This window comes from Lotus japonicus, chromosome 3, assembly GCF_012489685.1.
Source record: "Lotus japonicus ecotype B-129 chromosome 3, LjGifu_v1.2".
Lineage (NCBI taxonomy): Eukaryota > Viridiplantae > Streptophyta > Magnoliopsida > Fabales > Fabaceae > Lotus > Lotus japonicus.
Window position 1 is genome coordinate 93129271 of NC_080043.1, and position 15171 is coordinate 93144441.

At 33.1% G+C, this 15171-nt stretch overlaps 3 protein-coding genes across 3 annotated transcripts; all 3 read left to right on the plus strand.

The window, feature by feature from the left end:
• Positions 1-80: 80 nt before the first annotated feature.
• On the plus strand, positions 81-4059 carry LOC130747536 (uncharacterized). The gene is made up of 5 exons (XM_057600506.1): positions 81-359; positions 1681-1850; positions 2157-2226; positions 3430-3502; positions 3747-4059. Exons 1-5 carry the CDS (start codon positions 116-118, stop codon positions 3856-3858), a joined length of 669 nt encoding a protein of 222 aa, XP_057456489.1. The 5' UTR covers positions 81-115; the 3' UTR covers positions 3859-4059.
• A 1317-nt stretch (positions 4060-5376) lies between these two features.
• Positions 5377-9240, plus strand: LOC130747537 (uncharacterized). The gene is made up of 5 exons (XM_057600507.1): positions 5377-5640; positions 6884-7050; positions 7351-7420; positions 8601-8679; positions 8803-9240. Exons 1-5 carry the CDS (start codon positions 5421-5423, stop codon positions 8912-8914), a joined length of 648 nt encoding a protein of 215 aa, XP_057456490.1. The 5' UTR covers positions 5377-5420; the 3' UTR covers positions 8915-9240.
• Positions 9241-11218: 1978 nt separating this feature from the next.
• LOC130747540 (serine/threonine-protein kinase SRK2A-like) lies at positions 11219-13818 on the plus strand. The gene is made up of 9 exons (XM_057600509.1): positions 11219-11457; positions 11589-11663; positions 12163-12264; positions 12358-12411; positions 12502-12594; positions 12690-12782; positions 12876-12980; positions 13069-13167; positions 13403-13818. Exons 1-9 carry the CDS (start codon positions 11335-11337, stop codon positions 13649-13651), a joined length of 993 nt encoding a protein of 330 aa, XP_057456492.1. The 5' UTR covers positions 11219-11334; the 3' UTR covers positions 13652-13818.
• Positions 13819-15171: the final 1353 nt, after the last annotated feature.

Below are 15171 nucleotides of genomic sequence, written 5' to 3' on the forward strand. Positions count from 1 at the left end.
CAAAATTTAGCCCAACCCAAAACGCATTCGTCTTGTGTCGTTTAGAGATTGAGTGTAGAAAAAATGGGAATATTATTATTATAGGAGGAAAAAAAACAAGCTCCTCTGTTAATTCATGGCGGTCACCGGAGAAGAAGCTGCAACAACAGCAGAAGCTGGAGGCGGTGGTGGTTGCGGCCAGCATCGGAATCCCAATTCTAACGGCGGCAACCCGAATCCAAATCCGGATCCTAACCCGAACCCGATTGTTACCGGATCCAAAGGAAAATCGTGTAAGGGTTGCGCATACTACTCGTCGCTTCATAAATCCAAATCTAAAAACCCTACTTGCATTGGCTTCTCCAGAACGCTCCATCAAGGTCTCTTTCGAAATCCCTCGCTGTTTGTTACTCTTTGATTTTGATTTTTTTGTGTTCGATTTCGTGAAAGCTTGTTTATCGGTAAAAGTAGAAAAATGCATTGATTGAAATTTTGGGGGTGCAAGTTAGATTCAGATTGATAGAAAAATCAATTGTTTTATTGGTTATATGCATGGAATTGATGTAAGGGAATGGAAGCATGTGAGTTTGATTTTGAATGTCTCAGGATGTTGAATTATCTAGGTTCTTCAATGTGGAATTCCAGCTTACTCTTGATTGGTTATGCAGAAGAGTAAAATAGGTTCGACAATATAAGAATATTAGAGATTTGATAGTGTGGAATAGAGTTCGATGTGAGTGTTACTTCATTATGATAGATGATTGAGAGATTGGACATTGGTCAGTTTATATACATGGCTCAATAGTATAATTACATATCTGAATCTAACAGAAAAGACTAACTAACAACTACACAACAGAGTTTAGCAAACGAACTGATTACAACTACTAGAACTTCCGTAACTGTAAGTTTGACACAGATTATCCCATGGCCTCTCAATAGCCTATTTCAAATGTTGATATCCTTTGGCCTTTACTGTCATCATCATTAATATTTCTTATAAGTCATGACTACAGACTACCTAGACCGTTTCTGATAGACTGAAATTCTCTATCAAGCTAGAACCTATGTAAGATGACATTGCGTTTTATTGTTTTGGCTTTGTGAAACGTGGGGGGTAGCGGCTTTTTCTTTCCTTGACAGTTAGCTTGTACTTGAAGTCATTTAAAATCAATATTGTAATCCTTGCTCTTGAGAAAATCATTTAGAGTATTTCCTGGTAAAAGAGGGGAGCTGAGAAATGGAGAGTGAGTCTGGATAGACTAACCTTGATAGAGGTAATGTGAGACTGAGTTTTTAAAAGAGATGGGATTGAGAGAAATGTGAATAAAGAAGAAACATACGTGAGAAGCATTGGTAGCATTAATAAAATAACAAGGGCAAAACAGCCATTCATTAATTAAAACTCAAACCCTATTTTTTTTTTTGGTACAACTCAAACCCTATTAAATCCAACCAACTTTGAAGGGATATTAATTTAAATAATTAAATTAGATGGATTTCCAAATTAAACCAATTATCAATCCAATATTAAGACATTTTAAACAAAAAATATCATTTTCAAAGTGAACCACTTCTTAAAATATAGATTTTGGTTGCTGTAGTTTTATATTTCTTTTGACTTGTATTTAATTGTTATCATTATCTTGATTTATAAGAGTTTAATCATATTTTTATTTTGATGCTCTTATGTATAATCAGTACCCCCATATGTTGTGGGAGAAACTGAACTGGAAGCTTCTAAAGAGGGCCGCAGCCTTGCAAACTTCAAGTATGCTTGTATTGGATACTCTGTCTACTTAGACAACAAAGATTCTTCAGCTGACTCACAAGATAAAACTGCAAAATTGCCGTTTTGCGTTGGTCTTGAGGTTATATATCTGAAACTTTTTTCACTTGTATTTGATGTATATGCAGAACACATGTTGATCTTGTTCCAAGGGTTTTTTTGGAGTTTGGACATATTTTGTGTAATTTAGAGTTCTATAAAGCATCAATTTATTATGGGAGTCAAATAAAAAACTGGTGAGGCTATTAAAAGATAACATTAAATGATTAAATGGAGACTTAGAGAGAATGGGGGTGAGGAGGGAGGTAGTGCAGAAGTAAGCACTTCAATTATATTCCAAGAAAATTTGGTCTAAGCTTCTGAGAAACAATATTAACACATGTTTCAGGTGGTCTTGGAGGAGAAGTCTGCAACTTCACCTGTTGGCCATGTTCCTGCTCATCCACGTAAAGCTGAAGGTATTAATTTCTTGGTTTTTCTTTTATTACAGTTCCTAGGTTGTTTTCTTCTTTTTCAACTAGTCGTCATTAACTTACAAAATGAATAACAACAGATATAAATATTTAAAAGCCTTAGCATATTTGGATAATTCTCTTGCTTCTTGGAGTTGGAGATCCTCCAGTTTGTGTTCCTCTACGCATCTCCGATAACTTCTCCCCATACGTTACTGGAATTTTTTCATGCAAAGTCATAGAAGCAGCAAGACATCTTATCTGTTGTTTGTTTTTTCTATCATTCTCAAGATAGGTAGAAATGATTATCCATATTTTTGGTAGAACAAAATAAAAATTAACCTTTGTGAGCATGAGAGCATCATTCAGTTCTGTCAATCTTAGAAAACTTCTCTTCATTGAAGATATTATTTGTTAATTAGTAATTCTGTTCTGTGTCTCTGCATCAAAGATTTTCCAAAAACTTGCTTTTGAAGCAATTTTCTCTACCCATCCTTCTATGGACTTTTCTACACTCTTAACGGGGCAAAGCAATATCATGACGAATGTATCACCCTTGAAGACTCCACTCCACACATTCCTGTGTACAACTGTACAGCATAATCTTGCTTATTTGGTGTATGATATCATCATCTAATTTTAAATTAAATAAGCCAACAAAAAGCTATCACACCGTTAAATAAATGAAAGGCACTGCATGAATTTTATGTAGACAATTTTTTGAAACCAAAAATTATTATATTTTTTGAAGAATTATTTCGTTAGAGGATCTTGTTATGTTGGAGACTATAAACCAATTTGGATAAACTGCTCAACAAGTACTTGTAGGATACATTGAAATGATCTTGCAAGACCTTTAAGTCTCGGAAAGGCTTTTTAATAAGTTCTCCCATAAATTGCAATAAACTTCTACACCTTAAGTTCTGTAATCTCTTCGTAAGTATCTTTTAACTTATATGGGCCTTTTCTACTTATTTCAATTGAATAGCTACCATCAGGATTTAGCTCCTCTAAAGTGAGCCACTTTAAGCTATAAAGTAAGCCATGTCTTTAAAGTGACTTCCTCACAGATGTCAAATCCCTCCCATAAGCTAAATGCTAAACCAAACAGGGTTAATGTTTGGTGGTTAACCTTGTTTCTTCTTTTCTTCTTTTTTGTACTTTTTACAGTGCATTTCCATTTCATGTTCTATGCTCTTGTTTCTGCAGATCATGAAAATCCTTCTCCTCAACCACGAAGATATAAACCTCCAAATGCTACTGCTGAAGAATTCCTTAACAGGCAAGCAGTAGTTTTCTAACATGTTAGGATTCCTTTTAGAATTGATTCTAATGCCAAAAACAATTATGGGAAGAAGCTTCTATAAGTAGTGTCTGGGTGCCAGAATTGAGTCTGGGGAAAAATAAGTTGATCCAAACATTATAGGCAACTTTTGCAGCACTTATGCACCTTCTAGAGGCACAGAAATGGTAGGGCTGTATTCTGAAGTTACTAGTTCTAACACCTGAAGATTCTACATGTGCAGGTTTCAAAGAAATGCAACCCTTGTTGCATCTGGTGTTGTCAAAAACTTGAACAGAGTGGGTAACTATGTAAAAGACACGCTCGATGACGTTCTTAATAGGCGGCCCAAGTGAAGCTTACATCCGAAATTATTTAAATTTTACTCGTTGGCCATTTTCCTTTACTGGGGTCGATTTATCATTTTGTTTGTGACAGTATCTGTAACACTCACTAGTGTCAAAGTGTATATTTTCTGTACAATGATTCATACGAATAAAATTGCATCATCATCCTAAAATTAAGAATGGTTTTCTTTTGTTTGTTTGTTTCTGTTATATTGATCTTAGTTCCTACCATGGACATGAAATTTTGTGGTGGTTTCATGATATACCCCTTTATGTTTTTGGACTGGGAAAAAGGGTCCATGATAAGTTGTCCACTAATAGCATGCTTAAAGTTCAGAGTTTTAAGCCCTATTCGAAAGAACTTATTTAAGCTTATCTTTTAGGATAAACGCTTATGGATATATTTGAGAGCGTTTATGTAAATAGTTTATGGCATATTCATAAGGCTTATTAATAACATTTTTTTAGTTTATCTCAATAAGTTTTCCATATGCTTATCGATATGTGTTAGTGTGATAAAATGCTTATTGTCAATTTGCCATAATTGATTAACAAAAACTAATTTCACATATTTCATAAATGTTATGAATTAAGGTTATGTTTGACATTTAGCTAGCTTGAAGCTTATTGGACTAGCTTAAAAACTCTTTGAAAGTGGTTGGTAAATGAGCTTATTTCAATAGTTTAAAACTTTTTTAATTGTTTTAAAGCTTATTGAATTTATTCTTATTTTAATCCTTATCATTTTATTAAAATTTCATCATTACCCTTTTTATATTTATAAAAAACACTAATCCCTAATTATTTGTATTTTGAAATAATTACAATCAATTTTTAATATTTTTGGTACATCGGAAAGATAAATTGTACTTGCAAATGATTGATCCATGAACCTCCCTCACCCAACCCAAATGCCCATAACTCTTACCACTTGAACTATAATTCGAAAATTCAATTTTTAATATAAAATTCTAAAAAATATTTTGTTAATTTAGAAAAATATGAGCTTATTTTATTTAATTAAAATATAAAATTATTTGTTTTAAAATTTTATTCTATTTAAATGAGTAAGAAAAAGATAATTAAATAAAAACTAATATTATTTTTTTAGATGATAAATAATTTGAACTAAATTAAAATATTTAAAGTAGTAATTATTTTAATATTAATAGAAGTTTAAATAAAGTAATGTTGAAATATAGAAAATATTATACAAATATGTTATTTGATGTCATTTTACGATTTAAACAACTAGTTTTACTAAACAAAAATCTTCAATGAGGTAGTTTTTCAGCAAGTTTTTGTCTTTCAACAAGCTTATATGATTTCAACTAGCTTATCAGCTAGACATGTCAAACATAATCTAAAAACAATTAATTTTTTGAGAGGTCAAATACAATTCACCCATATGGGGACTGAAAATATATTTAACCCTAAAGTTAATTTTGAATTACAAGAAGTTTTATTTTTTATCTAGACATATTTATAGGAACTAAAATTATAAAAAAAAAGGGTTAAATTATATTATACAGAAGCAGAAACAAGCTACAAGTTCCTTTGCTGATTCATTCATGGATGTCACCAAAGACGAAGCTGCCACAGCAGAAGCAGAAGGTGGAGGTGCTGATCAACCTCCAAATCCCATTTCCAATTCAAACCCTAACCCTAATCCACTCAACACCACAAGAGGATCCAAAGGAAAATCATGCACTGGATGCACCTACTACTCCTCGCTTCGTAAAGCCAAATCCAAAAACCCCACTTGCATTGGCCTCTCCAGAACACGCCAAGGTCTCTCTCTCACTCTCTCTCGCTGTTACTTTTTGTTTATTTGATTTTCTGGGTTCGATTTCCTGAAAGCTTTGATTGTATATTATTGGTAAAACCAGAAAATGCATGGTGATGGAGTGAAATTTTGTGGGGGTATGTAATGTTATAAACTTTGTATTTTGAAAACTATGCATATGTGTTAGTGATTGCCATTTTAATGGGAGCTGGGTTATGCTTTAGCATGTTTATTGAAAATGGGAATAGAATTAGTAGAAAAATCAATTGTTGATGTAAGGGAATGGAAGAACTTGAGTTTGATTTTGAGAGTATCAGGATTTTGAATTGTCTAGGTTCTTCAATGCGGAATTTCAGTGTATATGCTATTTACCTGTTCTACAAAAGGGTAGTATAGCCTCTCCAGCGACGGATTATCCCACGTTACGATAACTCTAATAAACTCAGTTTTCTAGACTCAAGTTGACATAAACTCAATTTCGTAAACTTTAATCCAAACACACACTTTACACTGAGTATTTGTTATAGGCCATGACTACAAACTACCTAGCCTCTTTCCTTGTAGTTTGATACAGAATTGCGTATTTAAGATGACATTGCATTCCTTGTTTTGGCTTTGTGAGAGGTGGGGGAGCAGGTTTCGAGTGAACCTCAAGCTGGATTTTGATTTCGCTTTCCTTGAATGTGCTTATATTTGGAATCATTGGAAATTTAATTTTGAAGTCCTTTCCTGTGAACAAACCATCAAGGATTCAAGAGTACTTCGTGGGTAGCTGAGAAATGTAGAGAGTGGGAGACTAATGTGAGACTGAGTTTTGAGAAAAGGATGAGATTGCGCAAAACGTGAAGAATAAAGAAGAAACATACGTGAGAAGCATTAGTAATACATACTTGATAACTTTACTTCATAAACTTTTGTTTGGTTGTCTGATGGCGATGCATAGTGTTTTGTCATGGTAATACATATACTTTTGCTTAATTAACTTTTTGGACCTTGCAATTTTACTATGTTCATTTTATTTCTTAGTTTTCAACTTTTTCTATTTGTTCATTCTAGTCCTTCAGTTTACTCTTTATATCCATCCTTGTCTTCTTGGTGAACCTTCATCCAAATTATTCTGTCACTTTTTGGTGAACCTTTATGTTTCTTTTGGCTTGGTTCTCATTTTCTTGATTTATGAGAGTTTAATCATTATTTGATTTTGAGCCTTTAATGTTTTGTTTTTGATGTTCTTATGCATATAACCAGCACCGCCTGCTGTGGGAAAAATTGAATTGAAAGCTTATAGAGAAGGCCTTAGCCTTGCAAATTTCAAGTACGCATGTATTGGATACTCTGTCTACTTAGACAAGAAGGATTCTTCTGCTGACTTGCAAGATAAAACATCAAAACTGCCCTATTGCGTTGGTATTGAGGTTTTATATCTCAACTTTCACTTGTATTTAATGTATATCCAGAAACTATGTTTGTCTTGTTCCAAGGGTTTTATAGGAGTTGGGAAATATTTGTGTAATTTAGATTTTTATAAAGCATCAATTTGTTAGGAAAGCCAAATAATGAATCTGTTAGGCTATTTAAAGATAACATTAAATAAATAAATTAAATGGAGACTTGGAGAGAATGTGGTCAGGAGGGAGGTAGAACAAAAGTAAGCACTTCAATTGTATTCCAAGAAAATGCGTTCTATGTTTCTGACCAATATTAGCTCGATACAGGCGGTGTTTAATCAGAGGCCTTCAACTTCAACTGTTGGCCATGCTCCTGCTCCTGTTCATAAAGCTGAAGGTATTATATCTCTTGGTTTTTTTTTATTTGAGTTCCTAGGTTGTTTCATTCTTTTTCAATCAGTCCTCATTAACTTACAAAATGAATAGCGATAGATGTAAAAGCATCAGCATATTTGGATAATTCTCATGCTTCTTTGAGTTGGAGATCATGTAGTTTGTGCTCCTCTCTGTATCGCTGGTTACTTCTCCCAACATGTGAAGTGTGTTGCTGAAAATTCTTCATGCAAAGTCATAGAAGCAGTTCGATACCTTATCTGTTGTTTGTTTTTTCTAATCTTCTCAAGTTGTTCTCTGTTGTGCTAATTGGCTTAGCTATATTCATTATTATGATAGGTAGAAATCCCCAAATGGTTAGCTATATTATTGATAAAACAAAATGAAAAGGAACCTTTTTATGGGAGCTTCATTTAGTTTTGCCAATCTTAAATTTTTTTTCTTAATTGATGATATTATTTGTTAATAAGTAATTCTTTTTTCTGCTTCAAAGATTTTCCCGAATACTTGCTTTTGAAGCAATTTTCTCTGCCCATGCTACAAGTGGACATTTCTACACTTGAAATGGGGCTTGCAATATCATCATGAATGTATCACCTCAATTACTCAACACATTCCTGTTCACAGCTGTAAAACATAGTTCTTTCTTTAGTTTGTACTAGCATTATCTATTTAACATTAAGTAAGCCAACTAAAACTAACACGTCATTGTTCACATTAAATAAATGAAAGATTCTCCATGAATTTTACCAAACAATGGTTTGATACTAAAAATGATCATATATCCGATTTTTTGAAGAATTATTTTGTCAGAGTATCTATTATCTTGGAGATTATGAACCAGTTTTGATAAACTTCTCAACAGACGCTTATAGGGAAGTTAAAGCTGAAATGATCATGCAATGGCTAAATTGAAATAAACTTCTACTTGATTTTTTTTCATAAATTCCATCCTCTAACCTCTGTCATAATACCTTAAAACTTATAAGGGTTTTTTTTTCTTGCTTAGAATTTAGGAACCAAATACTTATTCCAATTGAATAGCTCCCATAGGCTAAGAAGCCTATCCAAACTGGCCTAATATTTTGTGGTTACCTTTGTTTCCTCTTTTCTTCGTTTTAGACTTCTTTTTTCCCTTCTTATGGTGCCATTTCATTTCATGGTTCTTGGTCTTGTTTGTGCAGAACATAATCATGTTACTCCTCAACCACCAAGTTATAAACCTCCAATTCCAAATATTACAGGAGAAGAATTCTTAAACAGGCAAGCAGTAGTTTTCAGCATAGACAACTCTTGCAGTACTTGTCTACATTCTAGAGAAACAAAAGATGAGTATGTAGTATGAAGTTACTAGTTCTAACGCCTGAAGATTCTTCAAATGTGCAGGTTTCAAAGAAATGCAAGCCTAGTTGCAGCTGGTGTAGCCAAAAACTTGAACAGAGTGGGTCACTATGTAAAAGAGACCCTTGGTGACATGCTTAATAGGCGATCGAAGTGAAAGAGGAGTGTGCCAGTTCCATGACTTGATCTACTAAGAAGGGGATTTTTTTTTTCTTCACCTTAGTTGCATGGCCAAATAGCATAAGAGAAGCACCTCCTGATGTTAATTTTTTTCCTGGTTACATGGCATAAAACAATATATACAAGGATGCTTAATGTATGTAGAACTTGTGCATTGTAGCATTTTGTGTGTTTTTCTCATTTACCTTATTTGGCTGTTTTTTGTTTTTTCTTGAGGAGAGGAAAAATATGTTTAAGTAAAAAAGTGTCTTATGGCATCTGGAATGTCATTTATTAAGAGAATGAAAAAGCATGAAAACTGTATGGTCATGACTTTTTTTTTTGAGATTAATTTCTATGCACCGACGGTGTAAAAAGTTTTACACTATCATTCAATCACAACCTTCCATTTTCTATTTTAGATACTATTAAATTCAAAACTAATTGTGAGTTAACAAAATGGAAGGATGTGATTGAATGATGGTGTAAAACTTATTTACACCGTCACCGTCGGTGCATAGAAATTAATTTTTTTTTATTTTTATGAAAGTGACTTTTTTCTACTTATCTTACAAATAAATGTCTAAACATGTGAACTTGTGTTATTCGATTTGTATAATTTTCCTTTTAAGTTAGAGCGTATTTTGAAAAATTATAAAGTAAAAGTATGATATCAGGATTAATTTGATAAAATAATACTTTTACTTTATAAAATTTCAAAATACACTCTAACTTAAAACCCGTAAAGTTATGAAACTATTTCCTAGAGCACTCCACTATCAATTGGAGATATGAAATTAATTGGTGGATGGATCTAGTCTTCTTTTGGTCAAAATTAATTTAAAGATGGAAACAATCTAATGGAGGAAACAAATCAAGGGTAAATCAAAATCATATTAGGATTAGTGAGCAAGAAAATAAATAGAGGAAGTTGTGATCACTTGTAATTGTGGTTCCGTCTTTGAGCCACAATTCTAAAAAATAAGTCATACTTTCATGTCAGAGTGAGATTCTTCCTTGTTCAATTGTGCAGAAGATAACAACTTGGAGAATAAGGATTCCTTTTCGCATCATACAAGTAACCATCTCTGCCTCTCAATCTTATTTTACACTAAATCCACCTTAACTGAATAGTACGATAATTCTATTTTATGAACATCTTAAGCCTGGTTATTATGCATGATAATTTAGTTTTTAACTTTTTAAGATAAATATTATGTTTTGATTATCTTGAGCCTTATTGTTGTATGTCTTGCAATTATATTCGACTGCTTTCTTTATCCCTTTGAATCATGTTGAAGCTATTTGAATATTTGATGAAACGAAAGAGAATCAGAGATCTATACTCAAATACAAATGTCCAATAATATGAAATCAAATGGATGGTTAATTGTTTGGTTTTCCTCTCCATAATCCACATCCTTCCCTCTCTAAATTCTCCAAGGTTACTTCCCAAAACCCAAAGCCAGTGCCTGCCTTGTTGGTCCACCGTGAAGGCTGAAACCACAATGCCACGCCTCACCACCACTCCTTGCCACCCTGCTCAGGGCCACTACCACCGTAGGCTTCGGTTCCTCTTCCCTTGGTTTCTTCTTCATCAATTCCTGTTTCCCTGCTTGTTTACACCAACTTCCTTGTGTTTTCTCCTTTTTTATTTTCTCATTTCAACTCATCTTGCCTAACGTATTTGGCGGGTCTCATTGGAGTATTATATTATATTATGTATAAATATTAAATAAAGGAGATTTTTTTAAGGTAAGGAAAATCTGAGTATTAGGATCCATACTCAGATTAGGAATATTTTCCTATATAACCACCAAATTAAAGAAAAAAAAATACTCAAATTAGGACATATGTGATACTGATATGTAATTAGGAAACAATTTAGCATTCAATTATAAAAATTGGAATATAGGGCAACTTAAATTAGGAAATATATGTGGTACGTGATTAGGAAACTAGCATTATATTATTAAAATAAGAATACATGGAATTAACGAATCTAAATTATTCTATATTCTTATTCTTATTTTTATAGGATTCAGATCTTCTGTCCCTAAATATTATATTTTTTTTCCGTTCCTATAAATGAAATTATGTATGTCAATTCATTTTTTTTAATAAATATGACATTTATTATTTTAGGTAAAATATTTTTAATTGACATGATACAATCTTATTAATAAGGCAGAAAATGAGACACTATTTGAAAACAGAACATTTTGATCCATTTTTAAAATATAATAATGTTGATTACATATATTTCCTATAATCCAAATATATATTTCCCCTTATTCTCATATTCTCATTTAATAATAAATAATCCTAATGATAATGGAGTATTGTTTTTCTTTTTAGTCTTGGTGGCTGGGGAAGTTGGTCGTTGTTGTCTTGTTTCTTTCGTGAGATTGAGTCCAAATGGAGGAAAAGTATGAGATATTGGAGGACATTGGTTCAGGGAACTTCGGAGTGGCCAAGTTGGCCAAACACAAGGACACAGGGGAACGTGTTGCTGTGAAGTACATTGAGAGAGGAAACAAGGTTCATCTTTTCTTGTTATGTCTGAAATTTACTATTGAAATTGGCTTGGCTTCATAACAAAAATTAAATGTGTTTGTTTTTTCTTCATTCATTTTTTATTTCTTCTGAAAGAGTTATATTTGTAATATCAGATTGATGAGTGCGTGCAAAGGGAGATACTCAACCACCGGTCGTTAAAGCATCCACATATTATAGGGTTCAAAGAGGTAACTCTTACTACCTTTTTTTTTTTGAAAAGCCAGTAACTCTTACTACCTTAACTTCTACTTTCATTAGGATCAGTTAAGAGACATGGTGGAAGACTATGTTATTAATTGATAAAAACCTTAAGAGAACTAGTTGAAGAGCCAAGAACGTTATAAACCCCGCATTAGAGTTTCATACTTCCAATGTGGGATTCAATGCCTTATAGCATAGTTACATACTATAGTAATAATTAACTACCCCTAAGCTGCTACGGTAAAATTCATGAATGTTTTTCATCTAACAAAATGGACGTAGGTTAAGAACTACTGCTTCTAGCAATATTTCCTTCAAGAATTCTCGCAAGCCAATTAGCTGGATTTCCTCCATTTTATTGTTGTGATGTGTGTGTGTGTGTGTGTCTGTTCTTTGGTGTGGGCTAAGCTCAAACATGATGTGTTTTATTCAGAGTTTAAGAAAGCCATATACAACAAGTTTAAAATGTCAGCATCTTTTTTACAGGTATTTCTGACCCCTACTCATTTAGCTATTGTCCTAGAGTATGCTGCTGGTGGTGAACTCTTCGACAGGATATGCACCGCTGGTCGGTTGAGTGAAGATGAGGTTGTGAAGTTTATATATGTCAAGATAGATAGATAGTTCCTCTATATGCATAAATTACCTTGTAGTTGTTCTGATGAATTCCTGATATTACAGGCAAGATATTTCTTCCAGCAACTACTATCTGGAGTTAGCTACTGTCATTCCATGGTATTGTATTTGTATATAATATGCACTCAGAATTACTCTTTTTTTATTCTTTGAAAATTGTCTTATATCATCTCATTCATCTCACTGCAGCAAATTTGCCATAGAGATTTGAAATTGGAAAACACTCTATTGGATGGGAGTCCAGCTCCTAGAGTTAAAATTTGTGACTTTGGTTTCTCCAAGGTTGATATTAACATCACAGCTAAATCAACCTTTCGGGTAGTAGTGCTTTCATATATTTGTTTGTTAACTTTCACATTTAATTTTATATTTTGCAGTCTGCTTTATTGCACTCTCAACCTAAATCAGCAGTAGGAACTCCAGCATACGTTGCTCCAGAGGTTTTGTCACGAAAGGAGTATGATGGAAAGGTATTGTTATTTGTGCCTATTATCTGATTATTTCACTTTTCATCACACAATCCACAAATGCTCGATTTCGTTCACAAATTGGCAATTATGTAGATTGCAGATGTTTGGTCATGTGGTGTGACTCTTTATGTCATGTTAGTTGGATCATACCCATTTGATGATCCAGAAGATCCTACAGATTTCAGCAAGAGTATTGCGGTGAGCTCTTACTTGAATTTAAACTTCTATTATGATTAATACATTTGATCTATAGCAGGAAGTTTAAACTCTGGTTACTTGTTTGCAGAGAATAAAGAGTGTTCAGTACTCCATACCTGACCATATACACATTTCTACAGAGTGTAGGAATCTAATCTCTCGTATTTTTGTTGCAAATCCTGCCAATGTAAGAATTACTAATTCTCTCAAACCATAGGACTGATATGAGTAATCTAGTTAAACAAGCTATATGAAACTACAATTGTTCATGTTAATACTACAATTGATATGATACCTTAATATTTAAGACTACCTAATAAGTGGTTTGGTTTTTGTAACTATTTAAGTGGAAGTAGTTCTTGTATAGTGAGAATCTCCTTATATTTTTTCAAACTAATTACTTATCATTCTTGCCATCAAAGCGAATCAGCATCTCAGAGATAAAACAGCTCCCATGGTTTCGGAAGAAATTGCCTAGAGAGATAATTGAGGCTGATAGAAAAAGTGGTGAGAAAGCAGAAAAGGAGCAACCAAGCCAATATGTGGAAGAAATCATGCGGATCGTACAAGAGGCAAGGACACCAGGACCTGGAAGCGAAGATAGTGAGGAGGAAGCTTGGACAGGCTCATCTGATGCTGTGGATGTTGATTTCTTCAGCAAGTTTGTATGATCCTAGGCTATAAATTATTTGTGGGTATTGATAACAAAAACCTTATGCATTCGTCACCTTTTGCACACTTGAAACAAATTAAGTTAAGCATAGTTTGAACAAGTTTTATTTAAGAGTCAAGTAAAGTTTGTGCTATTTATTAAAGTCAAATTAAAGCTTCACTAATTTTGAAGTATATGAATTTAATGTGTTAACAATGAAAGCATGTACCAAAGCATCATCATCACTATACTTCGGAACCTACAAGGTCCTACAATGTGAACAAACAATTAGTAGATAATGAGTTTTTTAAGTATTTAGTCGAGGGTTTGATATCTGACCGTGTGTAAATAAATATTTGTTGGGAGAGATCAACCCACTTAATGTGATTTCGAGGAGAGTCTTATAACTGCTGACGGTGAGAATATCTTAGTATAAAAAAAATACTTGTACCTCACAGTAAAATTACTTTTTTATTTAAGCATGGTTAAAGTAAAAGTGTAACCCACAGAACAAAATTACACTTACGGAACAAAATCAGTACCTATAATTTATAGGTATCGATTAACAAAAATAAAATATATATACTTGACTAATAGGTCAACCAAAATTGCGTTTACAACTTAAATTAATAAAATTGCACAAAGGTGCCTATTTGATGATTCGGGGCGGTGCCTAGTCCTGTAATATATTTCTGTACAATCCAATTCTCAATAACACATACCTATTTGTATTCTTGTTGATTCGAAACCCATTGATTAACAAACCAGAAAAGAATCATAAAGATTGTTTCAAATTTCAATGCCTTGGAACATACCTTGTGATGTGACCACTCTATCAACTTTTTGATGTGTCACAACATACAACTAATAGTCACAAATCAGCTTTTCAGCGAGGCTGTAAACATTAAATATGTTAAGTACACTAGATTCATATAGAAACTATTTATAAAGGCTAGAGGAAACATATACCTTTTAAAGAATGGAAGTGAAGAAGTGATCTCTAAAATCTCAATTTGTAGAAGCAAAATCTATTATCGCATCGATGGAATTTGGATTCCAACATATACGAAATCTCCAAAATTTTGCCCTAAGCCACGTCATAATGACATTGAAGAAGCTGTCCCTGAGATATCGCTTTGCAGAGTTCAAAATCCATGATCGCTTATGATTGATTTTGTTTAAGATCGGTTGCTGGAACGAGTGACTCGAAAGAGAAATTTGAGCAAAGAAATAAAGAAAGAGGGAAGGACGGAGTGAGTACCGTGAATTTGAAATAAGTGATTCAATAAGATCTGAGACTGATTGAAGATGGAATCGATGATTCATGGATAGGAAACTAAAGATGGAACACTGATTGAGGGATTTGAATTCATGAGAGTGATATAAATAAATGAGTTAAATTAAGGATTGAGGGATTTGAATTATAGAGAGTGAAATAGAGTACTGATATGGGGTACTGAACAAAGGAAAGCAAGGAGCAAACTATGTGCGTGATAAACACTCATTATAGAAATAAGATAGAAAAGGAGCAAATTCTAT